The 24,864-nt window shown below is 41.3% G+C and overlaps 1 protein-coding gene across 4 annotated transcripts in view; it reads right to left on the bottom strand.

Moving 5' to 3' along the window:
* The window catches only part of LOC119449545 (adenylate cyclase type 9), a 122,961-nt gene that overhangs the window by 25,875 nt on the left and 72,222 nt on the right, over positions 1–24,864 (bottom strand). For 2 of the 4 annotated variants that reach the window (XM_037712734.2, XM_049665293.1), the window contains exons 2-3: positions 15,201–15,279; positions 9,062–10,678 (exon numbers count right to left, since the gene is read on the bottom strand). In XM_037712734.2, coding sequence (XP_037568662.1) covers positions 9,062–10,559 — 1,498 coding nt within the window. In that variant the 5' untranslated portion in view covers positions 10,560–10,678; positions 15,201–15,279. The other 2 variants (XM_037712733.2, XM_037712735.2) reach the window with 2 other exon arrangements.

The raw sequence follows: 24,864 nt of genomic DNA, 5'->3' as shown, positions 1-24,864 counted from the left end.
ATGCGATGCACAGCAATGCACAACCTGTTGTTCCCATGAACTTACACATGAAATTCGCCTTAGGTGCTCAAATTCTACAAATAATTTCCAGTTGCCCCAGGAACATGTGCAATACTGGCAGTATTAGTGCTCTGTGCAGGCACATTAAAAATACACGCTGCAAGAAACTTAATAGAGATAAAACTAATAAATCTGCATATAGTGTTTTATTTATTTATTTATTCACAGTACCTTACAGGCTCCTCATCAGAGCATAGTGTAAGGGGGGCTTTACATGGTCAATTATAACATAACATATGGTGACAAATACAGAAAAAAATTATATGACACATATGTGCGGTAAATAGCAAAGTGACCGTGGAATTACAAGGCATCATAACCCGCGAAAAATAGGAGCATGAGCTAAAGTGTGTACAAAAAGTGCTTATTATAATCACAATGTTTATTTTCAATTGAGAATACAGATAGATAGATTAAAACAAGTTATACAATGCTTAACATAGAATTAAATTCAACAAGAAAAAAGAAAAACAGGCGAGAACATGTCCGAAACAAGTAAATAAGGTATTCGACAAGTACTGAACAGTTAGAACACAGGCATGAAATGTTCATGCAGACGGCTGTGGAATGCTCCACGATCTGTAATGGAGGCGATATCGTCAGGAAGATCGTTCCAAAGTGAAATGGCACGCAGCAACGCTGATGAGTTAAACGCTTGCATTTTAACAAAAGTACCGTATTTGCATGATTGTGAGTCGACTCCAAAGTAAGTCGACCCCCCACCCATGTCACGTGTGTCAGGCAAAAAAAGACATACTCCTAGGCACATTCCGTAACAAAATTTTATAAGTAACACATGGCCGGCAGTCAACTAAAACATAGAGCTATAGAGAAAGAGAAACACATGAGCGGCATCGGCGCTTCCCTGAACTATCGATACTCCCCAAAAGCACCAGCATTCGCAGAGTTTGTGCCACCGCAATTGGAACAGCAGCCCTTTTATCAACTATGAAAAAAACCATTGAGAAACCCTTCCGAAAAAATGTACAGATTAGCCGAATGCTACGGGCAGAGCTGTGGAGAAAACATAAAATTGTAACTACATTGTAGCACCTGTGATAACTCGTTTTTCTCCTTTTTATTGGCGGTGCAATGTTTTGGTTCCGACCCCCTTTCAGATTTTCAAATTAAAAAAAAAAAATAGGTCGACTTACAATCATGTAAATATGGTACGCTTGATGCTAACGTGATTATGGAGCCGTTGAGACATGCGCATTGGAGTTTCCAAGGGTAAGACAGGTGGTCTGGTGTGGTTAATGTATCCATGAAGCAAGCATAAAAGGGAAGCGGAACGACGAATTTGAAGAGGGTGTAGTGAATTCTCAAGTTTAATTTTTGTAATGCTAGACTTGCGGTCATAATTTCCAGAAATGAACCGGGCAGCCCGGTTTTGTACGCGTTCTAAGTTAGAGATTAAGTAATCTTGGTGGGGGGACCAGATCGATGATGCGAATTCCAACTGTGGGCGAATGAACGTTAGGTACACGAACTTGCAAATGTTAGTTGGCGATTTACGCAGATTGCGTCGAGTGTAGCCAAGCGTTTTGGACGCTTTAGCACAGATAGCAGTAATGTGGGGGGACCATGAAAGGTTTTGAGTCAGGTGTATTCCTAGATACTTGTATGATTGAACACGATTTATGGCAGAGTTGTTAATATAGTAGGAAAAATCTGAGTTGGATTTTTTGCGACTAAAAGAAACGAGTTTGCATTTGCCCGAATTTAGAACCACTTGCCATTTACTACACCACATACTTATTAGGTTAATGTCATTTTTCAGAATAACGTGATCATCTGGAAAACTTATTTTTCTGTAAACAATACAATCATCAGCAAATAGTCTTATACTTAAAGAAACATTATTGGGCAGATCATTTATGTAAATTAGGAAAAGTAGAGGGCCTAGGACACTGCCCTGAGGGACTCCTGAAGGTACATCAACCAGAAAAGAAGCACAGTTATTAATACCTGTAAGCTGTTGACGAAATGATAAAAAATTTAAAATCCAAGATAAACTAGCAGAGTCAAGTCCAAGGGAACTTCATTTTGAAAACAGCCTGCAATGAGCAACACGGTCAAAAGCTTTGGAAAAATCAAGAAAAATGCTGTCAGTTTGTAAGTTATTGTCCATGTTAAAGTGCAAGTCGGTTGTAAACTCAAGCAACTGCGTATCAAAGGACAGATTTTTTCTAAAGCCATGTTGATTAATGAAAAAGAAATAATTAGACTCCAGGTGGCTGTAGATGTGTGATGCGATAATATGTTCCAGCAACTTACATGAAATGCAATTTAAGGAAATAGTGCGGTAGTTATCTGGTACTTTTTTGCTTCCTGCTTTGAATACTGGAATCAGCTTAGCCACTTTCCAGTCTTTAGGTGATTGACTGGTCGACAATGATTGCATGAACATGTAGCACAACATTTCATTAGATAGGGGTAGGGCATTTTTTAATATTTTAGTGTTCAGATTATCTATACCGGCTGACGTAGATAGTTTGAGGTTATTTATAAACATGCAATGCCTTCAGCAGAGATTTTTATGGGTTTCATATATGGATAATCTAGTTCCGGAGCCAAGGGCACGTTGAGACAATCTTCCTTCGTGAACACTGATGAAAAAAAATTGTTGACCTCAGATGAGCATTGCTCGTCCGTTAAAGGAATGTTCTTATCATTGAAGAGACAAATTTGTTGCGGTGTACTATCAGGCGATATGGTTTTCCAAAACTTTCTTGGGTTTGAATGTAAAAGGGAGGGAAGGTCACACGAGTAGTACTTGTCTTTAGCTGCGCATATAGCTGAAGAATATTCTTTCAGGCATGCCTTGTACTTGTCCCAGGAAGATTGGCTGGGTGAACGCTTGGCAGCTGTATAAAACCGTTTCTTTTTGTTTCATAGTCAGCGCAGTGACGAGTTGAACCAAGGATTTTTGTTATCATGTGAAATGGAAATAAGACGCACATATTTCTCAACTAAATCTTACATCTTATTCTTGAAAGCCAGCCAGTTTTCATCCACAGACTGCAACGTAAAGATGGTACAAAATACTGATGGAAAAACCCCGCCAATTCCTTGTTCATGCTGTTATAGTCTGCTTTATTGTAGTTACAAATGAATTTATTAGCTATAGATCCTATGTCTAGGTACCAGTTTGAGGATAGTGAGTTGAAGTAGACTGTGGTCACTAAAACCATCACAGTGCTCAATTGAGCCTATCGTATCGGAAACTGTGGTTAGCACTAAATCTAGAATATTAGTGTCAAGTGTAGGTTCATTTACCACCAGCGAAAAGTTAAAATCCAACGACAGGTTAACGAATTCTGTTGAAGTATGGCAGGACGATGACAAAACGTTCTAGTCAAAGTTTGGAAAATTAAAATCTCCGAAAAGATAGAAGTGATCTGTAGGACAGCTCTTGGTTGCGGCAGAGATACTGTTTCGCAAGTCTTCTAGGAACAATTGACAGGCATCAGGTGGACGATAACAAACGCCTCTTAGTAGGTTAACAGTGTGAGCCCTGCAAGTAGCCCATATTATTTCTAGATTAGAATTTGTGTCAATACTGAGAGATGGGACTTCTTTCTTAATGGCTAGCAGTACCCCTCCGCCCCTTTTCTGTGTACGATCACTTCAATAAATGGTGTAGGCTCTATCAAACAGTAATTCATTGATGCAACCAAGTCTCTGTCAATGCTAGGACGTCTGATTGGCTGTCATCAAGAAATGAGGAGACCTGATCAAACTTAGGCAGAATACTTCTTATGTTAGTGAATGATACTGATGGTGAAAGAACGATGGCAGGTTTGGAAGGTTGTTTGCAAACGCGCGTGTTCCGCCATCAGCCTAGCTATCGCGTAGATAAAACAACAGAGTTATTTGACGAGTCAAAAACATATGTCGCTCTACCGATTTGAAGCTTATCGACCGATAACTTAAATGGTTCAGCTTGTGCCCTGACGAATTCTAGTAATTTTTTTCTGGCCTGTCGTGTCGACAGCGAAAAGCCTTCTCTTATTGAAAATGTAGAGCCCTTTAGTTTTCGGGCAGCGCCCAGAATGTTTTGCTTGTCTTTGAAGGAAGTCATCTTTGCTGTAATAGGCCGACACTTATTTGAAACAAAACGACCCAATCTATGTACTCTATCGAATCGCAGACTAGTCAGCGCACGGTCAAGTTTTTGGGAACAGAAATTTTGAATTTTCAATTCAGACGCCGTCCAGTCTTCCTTCTCGTCATCTTCAATACCACAGAAAAGGATATTGGAACGTCGCATTCTGTTTTCAGTATCTTCGCACTGTGACGTTATGTTTTTTAACAGAAACATTAAAGGCAGTGGACGCCGTTTCAGTAGATGCGAGCGAAGCGCAAGTCGCCTCCAGTGTCCTAACCCTTTCACTCAAGCGCTTAATTTCACAGTCAGTGGCTTCTTGTTTTTCTTTTACGCCCTGAAGTTCACGCAGTATAGCATCTTGTCCTGCTATTATGTGCACTGTCTCAACGGAAGCAAGTGAACACGACAGATCAGCAGTGCCGGGACCTGGATTCATTTCAACATCCCCGGCGACTTAAAGCAACAGATGTAAAACAACAGGTCAAACAAACTACGATGCAACAGAGACGGAATCAACAGTACTCTATTAGTAGCGTCAAAAATATAGGGTGAGCACGACGACGCAATTAAACAACGGTCAGCAGACAAGTGCTAGTCCTAATTTAAAGGGACACTAAAGGCAAATATTGAGTCAAGCTAAAAGGGTAGATTAATGCTTAGAATGTCAAAGGCGTCAATATAGTCGCGGACAGAGGTTTAGTAAATGAGAAATTGAGGCAAATGCAGGACACAATTTGAGACTCCCCTGCAACATTCAGGTACTAGCCTGATAACGTTGGTACTCCTCATAATAATTCTGTCACTATAGTACTCAACCACTCATAATAAAAAGATCATTGCATAGTATTATAAGACGGAAGAAAATGCTACTTGTCCAGTTATATTCTATTTTTAGCTAAGATAATTCACTGATGTTACCCTTAAGAACAATGCAGGTGGTCGAACGATTTTGTTTTCATTCTACTCTGCACCACCCACACTTTCGTGTTACAGTAGTTTCATTATTGCAGAGTGTTGCGCTGGTTTTGCTGACTCACAAAACTCAGGCTCGCAAAACTCTGCAAGCAGCAGAGAATGCCACGTCCATGTGGTGTTTTGCGATGCTTCCCAGTCAAAGAAAACAATTTACTCTAATCAGCTTTTCCAATAGGAATCAACTGGGACCAATAGGAACCAATTGGAAAATCCTCACTTCCAACCGGTTACGATTAGGTCAGAGGAGAAACCAATTGGAGTTGCCAATTGAAATGAACTGGACCCAATTGCAACCGATTGGAAAATCCCTAGTTCCAACTGGTTATGATTGAGTCAAAGTGAAACAAATTGAGTTCGATTGGACTTGCCAATTGGAGTCAACCAGGCCCATTGGGAAATCCTTACCTCCAATTGGTTATGATTGAGTCAGGGATGCAACTAATTGAGTCCAATTGGACTTGCCAGTTTGAACCAGCTAGGTCTACCTTACATTCCCAACTGAGTCTAATTGGAATACCAATAGGAATAAACTAGATAGAACATGATAACTGGGAAACACTTTCAGGTTATGAAGCCATTCAAGGAAACTGGAATGAGTTATAGCTATATATGCAACCAGTACTAAGGCTACAGCAAACCTGTTCCTGACCGCTGGAATCCTATTTGGGTTTGCTTTGTGGGGTATATATGGTGTATTGGTATTGCCCACTGGTGCAATTGGTCATTCCAACCCATTGGTTACAAAACAATTGTCACCCATTAAGTATAATTGGTTACTCCAACAAAAACCAATTGATCACGTTCCAGTGGGTTTAATTGGTCCAGTTATGTACTAATTTACAATTGGAAATTTCCCAATTGGTACCAATTCGAAATTTCCCAATTGGAGTCAATTGCTTTTTTTTGACAGGGTTCAAGGGTCCATGCGACTTGACCAAGAGCAGGTGAAGCGGCAAATCCAACCTTCTGCCTTGCCTCGGTTTCTCCATGGCCGTGCGTTTGTGTTTCGTGCAAAAAAAAACATAGTGCCATCTGTCAGGCATCATTTTACTCACCGACAGCAGTAAAGATCAGTGATGGCTTATGCAGCGTCATCACTCCCCACTTGGGGGCGGGTGATTTGAATTGCGCCAAAGATGTGCAGACCTTTCAGACATGATTATCTCTTAAACTAAGTCTTTTCTTGGCATGAAACAAGCGCTGCAAGGTTTCTGAAGTATTTTAACAGTGCATGTTGACTTAATATTTGCCTTTAGTGTTCCTTAAATTCTTGCAGTCCCAGTGTTAAGGAAGCAATACAGTGAAGAGTACAATGTCAAAAATGTGTTATAGTTAATACTTGTGGCCTTTGCAGTGCTACTGAACAGCAGAAGCACAATGTCCCCCTCAGACAAGCCCAGTCATAAATCCAAATGGAGTAGCATAAGTTCTCAGTGTTAGCTACAGCAGTGCATATGATTCGTGGAATTTGGGAGGAATCTTCATGTCAGCTTTCATCAACATCAACTGCAGATTACTTTTCTTGTTTGAATCATTCCATAGCCTCTAAATGCATCAGCATGCCGTGGCAGATTTAATTCACTCCAGTTAGCCCAAGTTCATGCAGTTTGTCGATGGACTTAACTAAGCCTTTCAGTTAACACTAAAGCAATCACTCCATGGATTTCTCACATGATTTCAACGAAAATGAAAGGATGTTAAAAAGAGGCCATGATGAGCAGTTATTTCATATTTTTAAAAATCACAGTACGGAAAATATTGTGAGCTTGGCAAGTCCACTTGTGTCTGCTTACATATTTCTTCTCTACCTGCGCTACAGTTTTCTCCACTGCTTCACTGCAGTTCACACTATTTAAATCCCTTAGCAGTGCACTCAGTGAGCTCCAATGCAGCAGTCACAACAAAACAACTTTTGCTTTGATGGAGATTTCTCTCATGCAAAAAAGAAAGCCTCCTACCCATAAGCTTTGAAAAGGCAGTTCTTTCAATATTTTTTGTACTATTTTATGGTTTTTAGGTTCATGAAAATTTGTTGACAAATTTTTTATGGTCCCCATCAAAACCAAACAGGAAGAAAAATGTACTGCTACAGCTATCCCCTGTGTCACTTGTATCACAATTAAATAGCTCTTACTGTGGCACAAACGACCTCAGACATACTGTAATGCCATATACTTTATCGAAGTGATGCAATTACCTACATTGTATTATTATTCACTCACCGAAGACACAAGAAAATTACCAATTTGGAAGCAAGCTTCTATTAATGCTAAATTCAGTTTTCATTACCGCTATCTAAAATGAGTGTAATGGAATATGTGATTCAGCAGACTGATAACTCTTGTTTTTGTATATATTATTTCTTGCTATTACACTGAAACATAAAGCATGTCACTTTGATGTGAATATTTGACATGATCAGTCTTGTTTTGTACATCCTGCTTATGCTCACAGAGTTAATCAAAGCAGGAACCATTTGAACTTAGTTCCAACATTGCTTTGGCATGGCATTGTTCAGCATTGGTCTAGCTATTTCACACATCATAAGTGTGCAGCTATCACCCCTGAAACAAAAACACTAGGCCACAACTTAGCCCCACTAACTCTCTGAGCATGCGATAGCATAGATATGTTGCGATGATTGTGATGTCTCGACAGCTGCGCGTGCATGAGTCATGGGCGACCTTGACCACTCTCATTTATAAAAGTGATGTTTCTGTACCTTGTAACCCTTTTGCGATTTCGTGCACACTGTGACACAATCGTGTATGCTCAACACACCTCGAGTTTTCTGTTAGATACCTCCAAAGTGGGTGAAGTCAACCCATAATGCTATGAAGAAATGTGTGACCAATGATGGGATCAAACCTCTGTCTTTTAGCACAGCAACCCAATGCTCTAACCATTAGGCCATGATCGCACACATGGTTCTCTCATGCAAAAATCGCTTTTTGAAACATCTCGCATGTGCATCACATACCAGTTTCTCGCATTATTCCCTAGTGATAGCAAGTTCTTGGAGACGCTGTGTTAGATTGCACTGCCTTTGGGATCGGCCCGCATTTATTGTCAGATGGATACCTACAAAGTGCGTGAGGTCCACCTAAAATGCTATCACATGAAAAAATGCACCATGGTTTATCCGTATAAACTGGTGATCACATGGAGCACATTTCAGCAGGGGTAACGGTGTGGTCATCATGCAGTCCAAAATAGATGGAGCAACACTAGATCATATGCCACACCAAAACTAAGTGAGAAAAATGTTTCATGTGGTTGCCATTAACGCAAGAAGTAATGGCACAAATAAACAAAAGATTGTTGCTAGTCTCCTTGCATTGTTTAACTTGCATAACAATGCATGACTAAGTACAAACTGACTATAGTTGCAACTGTCAGCACCCAGCTACAGGCTGCACACAAGTCTAGATTAGAAGCGCCAATGCACTGATCCTGCTATGGAAAGTGTATATGCAAGCTGCAAAGAGGTTTTCTAAGCCCGCAAGACAGCATGTGGAAGGTAGATGGTACTTGAGATAAAGAAATGAAGCAATCGTTTGGCTTCAGCAAACAGACAGCAGTCATAATGTCTGAGTGCTAAGCACAACCACTGTGTAATTCCAAAGTTCCAATACAGGTCTAGAGTGCCAGGTGCTGATGACAGTGAAGCTGTCTGGGTGCTTTATCTATCTAAAAGAAAATCACAGAAAAATTCATTCAAGTATAATTGGAAGCAGCACTGCAGTCTGGCCTACATGTGGCAGCTGGGTGGAACAGAAAGCATTGTGGTGCATCATGAATGAAGAAACGTAGTAAGAGACCTGCACAGGCACAATCAGAGTAGTTCTCAAGACATATGTGATAAGCAATGTGCAGTCAATGCCAAACATAAGAAAGAAAAGTGCGGTTACTCACTTAGGTCCATTGGCCCTTCCTCCATGTAGTAATGGTCAATGAGAAATGCATGGGAGCTGTCTGACACATGCACCCTGCCAGGTCGCCCAGTTGACTCCATCTTGTTGGCATAGGAGACATCATTGGACCAGACATCAAACTTGAAGCGCTTGGTGCCCACAATTCCGCACAGTACAGTGCCTGTGTGAACACCCACACGCATGTTCACCGACTCATTAGTGTCCTCGTCAAATTCAGCAATGGCACGTATCATGGCAAGTCCCATTTCCACACAACAACGGGCATGGTCAGGACGTGGCTCGGGGCAGCCGGAGACACAGTAGTAGCAGTCGCCAAGAGTGCTTATCTTCTCACATCCAAGCTTGTTGCAGAGATAGTCAAAGCGCCCAAAAAGGTCATTCAGAAGGCCCACCAAATGCTCAGCAGACTTGTTGGCACTCATCTGTGTGAAGCCAACAATGTCGGCAAAGAGGATGCTGACGTTTTCGATGCGGTGCATGTTGAAGGGACGGAAGATCATCTGTGAAGGCCGGGGACTGGTTGAAGGCTTTCGAGGCTGCTCGGAGGACGTGTCATCCTCTTCCGCATTGGTCATAAGCCACTCGGCCACCTTGGGCGGCATGACCGAATGAATCATTTTTTCCTTAAGCTGCTTCTCCACTTCAAGGTCCCGACGCACCATGAGTGACTGGCCAACTTTGAAGAATGTGTTACGCATTCCAATCTCAGTCATCACCCGGGTGTGCAGACCGACGAGGTGAACGCACAGCTGTAGGAGCACGCGCACAGCCACAACAGTGCCCGTAAGGGTGGGAATAAGCAGCGCCGAAAGAATCTCAAAAAGTATCGAGTAGGCACTGCAAACAGCCACAACCAAATAGAGGGGCATCGGCAGTAGCGCGTATGTGATCATCAGCACCAGGATGCAGAGCGAGAAGGCCCCCACAGACAAAATGTGAACTGCACTGTCATCGCCACGCTCGTATACAATCGGCACAAACACTGAAAGGGATGCCGTGCACAGCACGACCACAGTGGCTAGTGACACCTTGACATAATTGGCAGTATAGTGCCGTGACTGGGTGAACACGAGAGCAGCCATGCTCGACACTGATACCAGTAGTGACACCACGACTGCAGCAACCCAGTGCGGCCGCACCATGCTGGCCGAGTAGATGCAGTACAGCAGGGAAGCCAGCACACAGTAGCAGAGGGCATACTGGAACCGCTGGCGCAGCTGCGGAAATGTGCTCCGTTTGTACTGGGCTTCAAGAATGTGTGAGTCGAAGCGCGGGTCCCACCAGGAGCGTGCTGCCCGGTCAAACAGCATAGGCAGCAGGCCCGAGTAGCGTCGGCCGCCGAGGCTGATGCTGCCCCCGGACGAGTGGCGATACGTGGGCAGCGAAATGTGCGAGGGTTGCAGGGAAATGCGCACCGACGTTCGCTCCTCCTCCGGGGCCGACCGGCTCGCAGAGAAGCTTGCCTGGTGGCCCGCCATGCTACTGTCGTTGCCTCCTTCAAAGGCAGCCAGAATGTGGAGGCCACAGCGCAGAACACCTGCTACCCGGTGGTGCTCTTTTGTTCGTTGGGAGGCACTCAGGATATTTTAGCGGAGTGCTGCATGAGAGAAGGACAAGATAGATTGTCACGCAAGAAGATAGGTTGCAATGCTATAATTTAGACAATTGCATGCTATATAAGTTTTGTTACTTAGCTACAGCTATTATTCATCCTATTTCTTTTTTGTATTTTTAATTCAGCTACGGCGTAAAATGACTGCCGGAACACTGATGTATTTTAGTATTCACTTTATTGAACTACACTGTTTACAAGACTCACTCATGTTCGAAAAAAAAACCTTGTGCACTTTTGTTTTCTTTTACTGCTCCCCCTTTACGTAACATCCCCAGTTAGTGCTCTTAAAGGTTAAGTAAATTAATTCATGATTATGATTCCATTTCCCTGGAAGCCCTTGTTATGTTTATTTGTTCCTCTAGACGTGTGAAGGACGATCATCAACTTCCAGCAGCTATATAATTCATGGAGATCAATGGCTAGCCAAAGAAAGAAAGCAGGTGAAGGCAGCAAGGACGCGTTGATATTGGAAATTTTGTGGTATGGATGTCTGGTGATTGGTGCATTACAAGGATAATTAAAAAGATTAGAGAGGTCTCTGTCCTGTAGTTGGCTTAATTAAACCATCTAGATAGTTTCCTTTTCTTTACAGTACTAAAGAAATGACATGAGTCACTACAAAAAGGCAATGTCAGACGTCAAGGAATGAATATTCTGTGTCGGAACTTTTTGAAACTTGGAGATCAAATCTCATTTTGAGAAACATACCAGTTTCTGGTTCGAACCTACTGATATGGTACAGAACAATACATGAGAGGTTGCAGAATAGTTTATACCACTTGGCACTATTTACTGTGTACTAAAATCCAAACTCAAAGCAGTTTTTCGATGTCACCTAAGCATATGCCTTATATCTGCTGTAAACTCAACCCATGAGACAGCACAAGCTCTCAAACAATGCCCCAGCTGCCATACCATCATGGCAGATGATATGTTCCTTAATCTAATACCAGTTAATAAGTTTATTTTAGCTCTTGTAGAGCATGTGCCTCCCAGCCCTCGCATTCAACGGCTCTGGTCAGGCACTAGCTAGTGCTACTGTCACAGACATGCTTTATATCCTCCTTTGTAATGGAACTTTTATGGTAATAGCACACCATCACTAGTCATTGTCATTATTTTAATACTAATATATTTTACACACTTCACAGCGATAAGTCTTTCGGCCTCTTTTCAGCCGTGTTACATCTACCATTTGCAATTCATTTTTCCATTGACCAATGAACTCCACTAATCAAGTTTATTTTAGGCATTTTGTGAAAAGACAATATGTATTCATATCATGCACAAATCTGGGAGAACTTTTACGTTTTGACTACATACCATCTAGTGTATACAACTTTGACTGAACGATAACCAAAGTGAGATAAAACTAATAACCAGTAGAATTTCACCCTTCACCTTTTTCACGTATATCACCAAAAGCCCTTGACAGAATTATTTCTGTACACTGACACCAATACAGCATGCATTATATTTTGCAAACAGGTGGAACTTCCTGAGGTTATTTGCACAGCCAAACCTATTAGACCACCAGTGTTCTTACATTTTCATTTCTATCCAGTCAATATGACACAATTACGAGATCAAAATTTACAGAATACCTAAAGACTTCAGAGTATCAATGATAACACTTGACAACTGGAATAAATTCAGCTGATAGCAGGTGCTTCACCTAGTACTTCTTTCTAATGGTTCCTGCAGGAGCCCTGGCCAGTTCAAAATGCAGATGAAGTTGAGGCTTAATTATTATTAAAGCAAAAAGATACAGAAATATGTTGGTATAAGAGCTACAGGAAAAAGTCCCAAATCAATACCGTCAGGGGGACCTCCTATTGGTAATTAAGACACTAGTTGATTCTATGCATGCAAGTTTAAAATCAGTATGCGTGCAAATGATTAGAATGGCACAATGTAAACAAGCAATATAAGATTATACAGCACAGTGAGAACACAGGTTCAAACATTTCAGTGAGAGATATACACGCATCAAGAAAAGTAAGACAACAAAGAGTACATAAAGAAAAATAATGGCACCAAAGCAAAGAAACATAACCACCAAAATGGCAATAAGTAAACAAATAAATAAATAAAATGCTGAGAGCTACAGTTTAAGAGATTAGAATAAAAGTAAAGTATTTCAAAGCAGAGCAATGATGCTACTATATCGCATAACAAAACTGTCAGACAGTGTGAAAGAAAAGATATTATACACACAGTGCTTAAAACAGATGGTCTCTTAAGACATGTGCTCAAGGAAGAAGATCTGTCCAAGATTGCTCTCATAATAACATCAGTTTGTCTCAATGCAACATAGCAAGGCTTCTGCAAAAAGCATGCTAGGGTCCTTTCCTACACAAACAACGGTGCCGCAGAAATGCCTAAGGGGTCTTCCTGTACCAACAAATTTCCAAAGTAATTCGCTCAAAGAAAGGATATTGTCCACCATGAAAATTTAAATGTGTATATATATATATATATATATATATATATATATATATATCCCTGTACAATTCAAACAAGTGGTCAGTGTGTTGAACAAGGTTGTAATGAGTACATGATAATATTTAAGAGTGAACACTATGCAATTATTCCTTCTGAGTACAGTCCTTTGAATAACTGAAAGTTGCAAAGACAACTGAATAAAAAAATATCATGCTCACCAATTTTCAAACTTTCTTTATTGTATGCAACCAAGCAACTTACAATGAAGAAAAAAAAAATATGGTGCTTTGCTAATTGCAATATCCAATTCATTGTCTCCTTATATTAAATGTATGTCCTTCATTTATCAAGAATGGCTATCAGTTTGTGCATGTCTAACCTGCCGAGAAACACTTCTCAAAATCACAAGACCTAGCTCATCAATATCAGTGAGAGGAAGACCACTGTTGTGAAGCTATGACCCAAATTATTCTTTATGCATAAGCAGATTGCGATATAACACTTGCAATTCTCAGTCTTTGCTATTGTTGTGACCAAACAAATGTTCCAAGCCACTACTTTATTTTGTTCCTAAGCATTCCACACATGCATGTAATACCTTCTTTATGTCATTTATCTGCTTTCATTTAATTCGTATTACAATGTCCTCATCATGAAAAGAATATATTGGAGGGATGTGCTGAGGCACACAAGTAATACTATTTTAATGACTGCCCCTAGGTAATAAAAGAGAATTGACTGGTCTTTATAAAGTGACACTTTATGAGGCATATCATCACGATAGAAATTATTAAAGTACCGGGTGCACGAGGTATTTAAGAACATAATGTTGGCTTCAGGCAGAGAAGAATATCTCCAGCAAACATAGACACATTTTCACAAAAATGACCGCTGACTGTGCGTCTGACCGCTGACTGTGGTTTTGCCCTTTTGCCACAGATGCCACCTCACAGCCAGAACACATCAGTTCTGCCCGCACCTTGTTAACAAAAGACTTCGCTACATTCAGAAAGGTGTCAATATCCAAGTCGCTGTGGTGTGTGGCCAGAGCGACGAGGACTGCATGACATTTCATTTCCTGCGTCAACCTGTACGCGTCCATCTTTGAACAAACTGCGCAGTATGAATGATAAGGGGTCAACCGACAAGCCGCACGCCTAGATAGATATGATGAGCCTTCTGGTGTCTATGGCAATAAGGAATTGTGTTCTCAAATACCTCGCGCACCCAGTATGCCAGCAACATGGCCTACAATTACAATTACACACTGAAAATATTAAGTGTATGCAGTGACATGCTGTACTACACTCACAGAATGAAATGCGTAAATATAGGACTAACTAATGTGCATACTTTCACTACTATCACTGCTTCCAGTTAGTAACTTTCGGCATGAAAAATCGTCATAACTTTGGCTCGTACACTCAGATCAGAGTCTGCACCACCTTTAGAGACCAGATTCGTAACGACATGACATAAATGTACATGTGGAGTGTTCTAATTTAAATTTCCATTGTTGCATTTCATTACATCAGCATAGTATGTTCCCTACATATTTAGTACATTTTCTAATTGACAGCATTTAACCGTTGGCACGATGTAAGGCCAGGAATGCCCGATAAACAAAACAAAATTTAGGGAGTGGTTAGGGCTGGCCATACTGATTGACAGCCTAGAAGGATATTGTGCCATTCTTGCTTAAGTAATTTTGCCTTATATGTGAGTATGACACACATGTAGCAACAACAAATCATAAGGAGACCTCAAGAATATGACCTATTAATAACTAGCCAATATTTACTTGCCCTAGAGAACAAGATTTCATTATCATTGCAATACATTACATATATTTTCAAACAGTGCACATCATTCCAATATATTTTGCATTTTTGCCTGTTGTGGTCTCACAATACAAACTAATAACTTCACAAATTAGCTTTACATAGAGGCTCACGGCTCAAAAAATAGACAATGAAAGTGAAACACTTGCATAAATAACTGTGCCTCTGTGGGACATTTCAGGCAAAGAGTAAACAAGCAAAATACAACATATACTTACAGACAATATGGTAGTGTTAAGGACATGGCGAGTGGGGCAAGGTGCTTCTTCACTCAAAGGTGTGATCAATTGTAGTCTCCTGCAGGCAAGGATTTGCATAACAGAAATTACTGAACGCACTGCAATAGCATCACAGCTATGGCACTGTGTACAAGCTCTGTTCCTACAAAAAAAGCAGCACTCATTTGCATGAACTTCTTAAGGCCTCAGTGTACATTCAAAAACACTCCACTCCATTGCACAAACGAAAAAAACAAATTGTGCAAAAAATTTGAGAAAGGGCAAACATATGCCACAGCTCTGAATGCTGTACGAGTCAATTGTTTGACATGAATTGATATTGTGGCTAAAGTTTTTATGACCGATTTAAGTTCGAACATGCATTTTTTTTTCATGACTACCAACTGGTTATAAGGTCATACTAGTGCCTACAGCAATATTGCACATATTTCTGATGCATGACATTTCGGAGTTACGTCATTCGTGACCATATACATATATTAAAGATTGTATCTCTCTCTCTCCGTTTATCCATTGAAAGACTGCTAGCAAGTAAGCACCTAGTATCTCATCTCAAATGTGTTCCATTATTAGCCATTCTTGCTATCAATTTAGACAAAATCACTGTGACTGAGCAGCTGCAACTCACTCCACATTTGAGAATAATCTTAATCTCACTTCAAACTGTTCTTACAGCCATGTCTTTCACAATGTCACAACATTTGACTATATATAACTTGTTCTTGGGCTAGTTAGTTGATACTTGAAGACATTGTAGCGCAAATAAAAATGAACACAAAGAACACAAGACCAAACACCGTTGATGCTACACTCACAACTGATTTATTACAGTCCCTTAGAAGACCAGAAGAAACATACAACAAAAAGTACATATGCAGAGATTTGTCAAAGCAAAAAAAAAAAAAAAAAAAGGAAAGGAAAAATCGCATCTTGCTTCCAAATAGACACACAAAAGTAGTGTTGACGCATTCCATGCCTCTTTTCCCTGGAAGGCTTCCAAAACTTCACGTGCAGTAGTTTTTCTGCTTCTGCTCAAAATCTCGCTATCTCGCAATCCCGAGGTTCACACAGCAAGCCATGCAATGTGCAGGCAGATGCGCATTGCCTTTATTTTTAATTGAGTGTATGCAGCATCCAGTTTGACCTATATATGCCTTCCCACATGACAATGGTAACAAATAAGCCACACCAGCTACTAATCTCACATATGGCCTGGCGTGATTATTCGGGTATCCATGCTTTCTGTTTTTGCATAAAATGACAGGGCACAGGCCAGCGAGTTTACGCGGTACTAAAAAAAACCACTGGTATGCCATACCATATTGCGTCTTGTGTTCTTTGTGTTCCGTTTTTATTTGCGCTACAATGCCTTTGCCATTTAACTATATAAGTCACAAATTACCATCATAAAGAAACTACCTGTGCTTCAGGACACCAAAAAAGAAAACTGAGTGTGCTAATAAAGTGATTCACTACATAATGAATGGTCCACAATGAGAACTGCCACAAAGTCTGCCCTTGGGATGCCCATTGATTAGTGCCGAGTTATAAAACTAGTGCACTACAGTTCATTGTGTTCCATATACGGGGTGGGGTGTCTCAACTATCATGCATCAAGTCATAATGATATGCAAATGCCACGTAGCTGGAAAGAACCAAGGTAACGTTGTTTGCCGTTGCTTGGAGATACTCAGATAATTTTTTTGCATTCTGCCTAATTACATAATTAGTTTTAATTAATTAATCAACCTCTCAAATATTATGATTAGATGAACAGTGTCAATGAGAAAATTGTAGAGCAACCCGAAGAACTCCCAATACAACTTTCTGTTGCTCAATACATCCTACATAAAAGTGTTTTTCCAAGCGTGAAAGAAGCCTGCGAATCCCAAACCCAGGAGATCCCAAACCTAAAAAGGAGATCCCAAAACCTTTAGGAGATCCCAAACCTAAAAATCATCAAGTGAACTTTTGTGTACATATAACAAGTGGAGCTTGCAAGATTAAACAGAACTTGAGTAAATTTAAGTACATCTGCAGCAAAGTGATTTTGAGATTAAGAACAAATAAAACACGGGTAATTTTTTAAAATCAGAATGAACAATATCCTATGCATATTTCTAGAAAGTTAAAAAAAAAAGAAAAGGTACTGTTTTGCTTTAAAACTCGAGATATTCTACAATAAAATAGGAAAAAAAAACGGCTAGATCTTATGTGATTACAGTTGCCTATGACATGAAAATGTTATGGTTAGTGGCACATGTAATATGTCCAATGGAAATTACACAATATCAGAAAATGGCCTGAGAGTGCAGTAAGAGATGATCATAATGTACAGTCGTTAGCAATATGATAGGAAACACTTAATTCATATTTAAGCAACGATTATTCGTGATGTGTGAATATGAATCTAACATCTTTATTTGACACAGATAGCCACCGGGTTGAACATTTCGTGCAATTGAACACTTGTGTGCTTGGCATCTGCATTTGGCCACTACGGCCTCTTGAAGGCAGTTTCCATGTACAATATAAGTATGTCAATGCAACAAACAAACAAAAAAAACATTATAGTGAACAAAATCGCAGTAATTTAGTAAACTTGGTAGTTCGGAGTCCTAACCAAAGTCCCTCAAATGGAAGTTTAAAATAATCCTGATATTAACCGCATGTTTTATATGTTCCAGGTATCGTAGGACAGACTCCATAGCAGAAAGAAGTATAGAATAAAAATCCTGTTTCAGGTAATGAAACAGAATATCTACGTGCGCCAGGAAGACGGAACCTGCGATTAAGTCAGGATTATGTTTTTCAGCCACATAATATCCGTAGTGACACATCTGAATTCTCATTCTTTTCCATATGCAATTGAATTATGGAGCCACTTGCCCAGGTCTGGTGTTGGTTAAGATGATGTCTGCGCTTTTGAACACACTATGGACATGTATTACCACAAATGTGATTCATAATTTGTGTTTAGTTTTTGATGACTGACTGTTCTGTATAGATCAGTTTCTTTAGTTGTGCTTTTTATTTTGCCTTCCCTGTAATGACCTTCAGTCAGGGGTTGACAGTATTTAATAAATAAATAAATAAATAAATAAATAAATAAATAAATAAATAAATAAATAAATAAATAAATAAATAAATAAATAAAATAATTGGAAGTTACAGTTCAACTATGATAGAAAAGTTAGGTGTACAGCTTTTTCTTAAAGCCAAGTTTAATGGGAGTTGTAATGAATATAAACTTTCCCCCAAGATGCTGTTGAATGATTTAATGATATACTTTAAATATTATTATTACTTAAACATTATTTCTACAAAGCCTACACGAGGATGCATTGAAGGTATACAATGTAAAAAAAAAAAAAAAAAAACCAGCTACTCGCATAGATATATTGTGTTTCCTTTCCACATGTGCATATCCTATTGTCCCAAACCTTCTCAATTGTGTCACAAGCTTCTCCATTGTCTCATGCAGGCTATTCAAATGTCACAGTAGTTCCCTGACTTGACAACTAGTTGTTCCTAGAGCATATAATTCACACGACACTGCAGTAGATTTTTGTAGGTGCAAATGGATGTCAAAAAATTTAACCGCCCACTGGAAGTATAACGGATGCTCTAAACAATGTCCCACCAAAGTTTTGATGTAACTTTTGGATCAAATGGGTTACATCAATCCCTTGTTTTAAACATGAATGTTTAAAATCGTGGCCCTTTGCAGGATATCAGATTAAACCAATGTACATTATATAACATATGAATAAACTGACTCAATGTCAATGACCCGACATACTCCATGAGGACCCAAAGATACGGATATATGAGCCACCATATGTACACCCTTTCTTTCTGCCTCCACTTCTTTTTTTCTTCTTTTCCCTGCTATCGTCCCGCGTTCTCGAGTACGGAAAAGGGTCGGAGTTCGAATTAACACTTGAGCTTCGAGTACCGTATCGGTAAACACGTCAACGAAAGCACCCGGCTAATCTATAATGGTGCGTTTTATTATTATTATTATTATTATTATTATTATTATTATTATTATTATTATTGTTGTTGTTGTTCTGCGACCGCAAAACGCCCGTATCAATATATTCGTCACACATACTTCTCGCACGCAACGAGAGTTTTGGTGCACCATATCGCGACCACTCGAAGCAAGAACGCTATGATGCTGCCAAATACTTTGACCATATCACACGGACTGAAAGCCGAAATATTTTTTTTTTTTTTTAAGATTCAAAAATCGGCAAGGCAGCTCCCGAGAGTTAGTAAAATAAAGTCGGAACAAAATGAAACAAAAACTAACTTAATTTGCGCAATCTCATAGCTTAAATCAAAACTTGTAAATAAAGGGCACCGTAATAAAGACTCATAAATAAATACACACAGCAATCACGACCGCCGGAAACCATTTGTCGGAAGGTATCGTGGCATTCCACACCACAGCCCGCGACTTTACGAAACCAATTAAGTTCGAACCTCGATTTGTTGCTGCCGGTATTCACGAGCCACAAGACATCCAGGTATACCCAAACAAGCATCAAACTGACGAGGGACATACCATTTTTCTTCTTTGCAAGGGCGTGATCGAAGCGATCGAGCAGGATTTCGCAGGTTTAGCAAAATCTAGGTAGGGCGCGCACGGACGAACTGCGGGAGCCGCGCAAAGCTGTCCCCGCAGCTCTTCAACGAAAGCGAACCGAGCGCATAGCTTTCTCCGGCAAGTGGGCCATTGCCGTTTCTATAAGCTGCACGGATGCACCAGTGAACAGCGGCTGCTCTCTGCAAGAATATGGACTCTCTCGCCTCTTACCTGAGCAAAGTTTTTTTTTCGCGGTGAATCAGACGCCGACGGCCTCCAGCGCCGACCGCAGCTTTCACACCCATTGGTGCGCCCACCCGCGCACCACCGCGACAGCCGACAGCCGCTCTGCAGCGCGGGGGGAAGCGCGCTGACGCGGCTACGCCGTCCGCACACCGGATGGCGCTGCCTGCGCTAGCGAGCCTACGAGCGACGTTATAGTGCTATTTTGTTGCATCACTGCTCGTTCTTTCCTCGTGCGAGCGCGTGGAAGGCAAGGGAAACACGGCAGACTCGCTGTCAGCTGCACGCTTTTTGTGCGTTTGCTACGTTGCTGACTTGTTTCGTTTATTTTCTGCTCGTCGATAGCTGAAGGATTGACAAGCTGTACCGAGTTACTAGCGGCTCGACGCGATATTTTTGCCGGGAGCCGAGAGCGACGTGTCTTAGCACCCGTTCCTTTCTTCCTGCCCGTACGGATGGCGTTAATCGCGTTCCTGCTCAGCGATAGGTTTCTGAACTCGTAGTCGAATATGCATTTCAATTTTTTGTGCAAGTAATGTCCGCCTCTTCCAGTAGACCAGCTCAATAACTAGAATTCGGCTATCTGCCACAGGCAACCTTAAATAAATTTTGAAAGGTTTCGCTGAAACACCCTGTATATGCGAGCGTAGTCACCTATATATAGCTAAGTGACTACGATTTGGCCGAAACGGAATTTCGAGTAAATCGGCTGTGAAAGGCACGCGTCGTTGTATTATTGTATGTTAAACGACGTTATATTACGTACGTGTGTTATCCGTTAAATCGGTGTTAGCGATATACCTTCATTCAAAGTAGTTCAGACGCAGCGGTACAAGCGTGTTAAAATCGGGGACGAAACGTAATAGGCATGTGGACAAGAACTTCGCCAAACTCTCGACCGACAACCACGCGCTTTACGAAACGCCAGTCGAAGTTCACAGAGTCTTAATTCTTTTCTTTGTTACGGCTTCTTATATGGCTTAATGCTTTTGTTTGTGAAGGTTGCGCGACAACCGAGACCTTGACCGCTCGCATGGAAGGTCATCGAACTAAACACGAAACAAATCTAAACGGTATACACGTGGAAAGGCATGACGGAAGTTATAGCGCCGTTCGGCGATTTTTATGGATACGATCTGTTTGTGAATGACCTTCTCTTTCACACCGGCAGCCTTCTCAAAAACAACTATATACAGTTGCCTTTTAAATTAAAAGTCAGTGCTTTTCCCGTTTGTCCTCCCTATACCATATACGTCGACTTCGACTCTAAGCGCGCGCATCTGTCTATAGAACAGTGCCCCGAAGCCATAAGCCCCCGATACCCTCGCATATTCAGTATGCGTAGGTGATTTTCTAAGCTACCGCATGCAAATTTCTTTCTGAGCGCATTTGCTTGTCGTGCAATGAGCGGAAGAACGTGGCGACAATGCGCATACGCCACCAGAGTGCAGCCTTCCTACATATCTGCGCGCCAAGACTACGAACTACGTTGCAGGTCTTTCACAAGAACAAGCAATGGAAACAGTGCGAAGACGTAAATAACAAAATTCACCGACGATTACTATGCTCCCGAATGCGAAATGCGAGCGCAGCTCTATATGTGTTTTCATTTCGCGATTGGCTGGCGCGGACAATCTGTCTCGTGCGGCACGTTGCAAACGGAGCGAAGCGTGGCGTCACTGTCTCGCTAATCGGGAAATCGCGAGAGGCAGCGCATGGGAGACGCGTGAGCGTAATTCGCAGCAGCCGCCGCAGACAGACCTCCGCTCGTATATACAAGGTGTTTCAGCGAACACTTTCAAAAATTCTTAAACGTTGCCTGGGGCAGATAGGACAATTCTATAGTTCACGAGCTGGTCTACTCGAAGAGGCGGTCATTACTTGCACAAGAAATTGAAATGCATAATCGAATAATTAACAGAAAGTCACTAATTAAGTGTTTCACTAATTACCTGATGGTCCATATTGCAATTTACAAATTGTAGCCGTGGAGTTCGCAAGGCGGATCCACTTGGGAAGAATTCTCGGGATGACACCAGTTTCGAGATATTAATTCCCGAACTTTGCGGAGAAATGCATTGGCGTTCCAGTTAGGTTCTTAACAAAACGTCGCTTCATGCATTGAAGCACAAAATTAACTGGAACCCCAATGCATTTCTCGGCAAAGTTCGGCAATTAATATCTCGAATCTGGTGTCATCCTGAGAATTAATTCTAAGTGGATCCGCCTTGCGAACTCCACGGCTACAATTTGTAAATTGCAATATGGGCCATCAGGTAATTAGTTAAAAACTTAATTAGTGAAATTTCGTTAATTATTCGATTATACATTTCAATTTTTTGTGCAAGTAATGTCCACCTCTTCGAGTAGACCAGCTCATTAACTAGAATTGGGTTATCTGCCACAGGCAACCTTAAATAAATTTTGAAAGTGTTCGCTGAAACACCCTGAGTGTGTGTATATATATATATATATATATATATATATATATATATATTCACTAGTCATCATGTATACGTTCGTATGTTGCATGCTTCGAGAATATCACCTACGAGCTGTTCGCACTTTCTTGAAGCACGCATTGTTGTCAAACAATAGCTATTGTCAAAAGTAGCTGTCATCTATCTCGATTAATCATCCTTTCATTTTATTGTATGTTCTGCATGCATATATATACGCCGTTTAATTTGCCGACGGTACCATTCTGTGTTCCGCTCATGCACTATTATATCTTTATTCAGGGCGGGGGTATACCATATACAGGGTGTTCATTGTTAAGTTTTACGGAATTTTTAAAAATCGCCTGTGGCAGGTAGCATAATTCTTATCGTTGAGCAGGGTTATTCGAAGAGGCGGGCATTAGTAGTAGCACGAGAAATCGAAACACATTTCCAACTAATTAACAAAAAATACTAATGAACTTCTTAATTAATTACTTTACGACACATATTGCAATTTACGAATTGTAGCCGGTGAGTTTGCAAGACGCACCCACTTGAAATGAATTTCCAAGATGACACCAATTTCGAGATATTATTTCCCAAAGTGTGGGACGAAATACATGGGCGTTCCAGTTACTATTGTGCTTCAATGTATAAAACAGCATTTTGGTATAATAGTAAGTGGAACAACAGTGCATTTTTACGGCGAGTATCATATGGCTCATATCTCCAAACTGGTGTCATTCTGGAAATTCATTCCAAGTGGATACGCCTGACAAGCTCATCGGCTACAATTCGTAAATTGCAACAAACATGTGTCGTAAAGTAATTAACTAAGAAGTTAATTATTGAATTTTTGTTATAGCTGAATATGTGTTTCGATTTCTCGTGCTACTAATGTCCGCCTCATTGAATAACCCAGCTCAATGATAAGAATTATGCTACCTGCCACAGGCGACTTCTACAAATTCCGTAAAGCTGAATTTTGAGCACCAGCAAATTTAGAACAGCACACTAGAGTGTTCCCTTTAACAGTATACACAGTCGAGCGCCTCTACAACGAAATGAACTGTACAACGAAGCAATAATTATGTTCCGGTTCTATAGTGAGGTGTGCCGTTTGCGAGGTGTGCGACGTTTACACCGAAGATACCTGTATAACGAATGATTTCTGGGGCCCCAAGCACTTCGTTATAAAGGCGTTCGACTGTAGACAGCATTGCGGAGGCTATATCTCCTGAAAAATAAAGATAGGTTTCTAGAACACGCGCAGCTTACACGTAACCTATATATAGCTATCGCCGATACGCTCTTTCACCATATTCCGTTGCAACGCCTACACAGTTTCGAGTTTGTTCGATGTGATGCCGAGGCACTCGAACGGAACAACCAGCGCACAAACACGAGAAAGTGCTTGGGGGGGCCGCTCTTGCTGCAAGCCGCGCGCGACGTGCGGCGATACATCCTTCATTGCTTCCGGGGCTCATCCGGTCCGATCGCAGGGCCCAAGTCGTGCGCGACGCTTGGTCGGCTATCAGCGCCGCGGTAAGTACTCCCAACTAATCCCGGCCGAGGAACGAGACGGCCGGGACTCATAAAAGAAGCGAACGCCATTCATTGCCCCCGTGCTCTCGGCGTATACGTCGATGTAGAACGTCTGAAGGTCAGCCCCATGGCTTTCGCCGACGTTGCGTCACTCGGACAGAGCGGGATGGCCGATCCATTTCTGATAAGGCGCCGAGCCGGCCTTCGCGGGGCGCACACACACCCGTATTTACGCACGCACGCAGTTGTACAGCCGTTGTTAGCACGACCCGGATCGAACACCCAGAAATAGTGTTGTGCAAGTACTACAGTTGGTACAGTATACGGTCCAAAGCGAGCAGCTCATGGCTCGCGCTCTGGAGGCCCTCCATGAGCTGCGGTTGCCGCAGGCACGGTTCCAGTGCCTATAGAACCGGTCACTCGATTTGTAAGACCAGCCGGAGAGCGAAATTCACTCGCGCCATGAGCTTATAAATGTGCACGCATTCAGTTTACGGCACCGCATGTGCATTGTTCGGCGCAAGGAAGGAAATACAAAACATATATAGACCTCAAATTCTTCTGTTCCAAATGGAGATAAAGCAGTGCTATACGCTTAATCGCAGCTTGTGAGTTGCTCGTTGTTTACGCGAACGCGACCATGGCATAAGCTTTGCTGGGGCACTTCATCCCCAGCAGATCGGCAAAAGAACCTGGCAAATGGTATAAAATCCGAACCTATCTCTCCCTCTTTTTTTTTTTTTTTTTTTGTAGCCCATTACATTCATCGTAATTTCCTGCACCGATCGGTCGCCTTCGCGAGACATCGCAACACGATTTC

Source organism: Dermacentor silvarum, chromosome 4 (assembly GCF_013339745.2).
Source record: "Dermacentor silvarum isolate Dsil-2018 chromosome 4, BIME_Dsil_1.4, whole genome shotgun sequence".
NCBI lineage: Eukaryota > Metazoa > Arthropoda > Arachnida > Ixodida > Ixodidae > Dermacentor > Dermacentor silvarum.
This window is presented reverse-complemented; position numbering and strand designations above follow the sequence as displayed.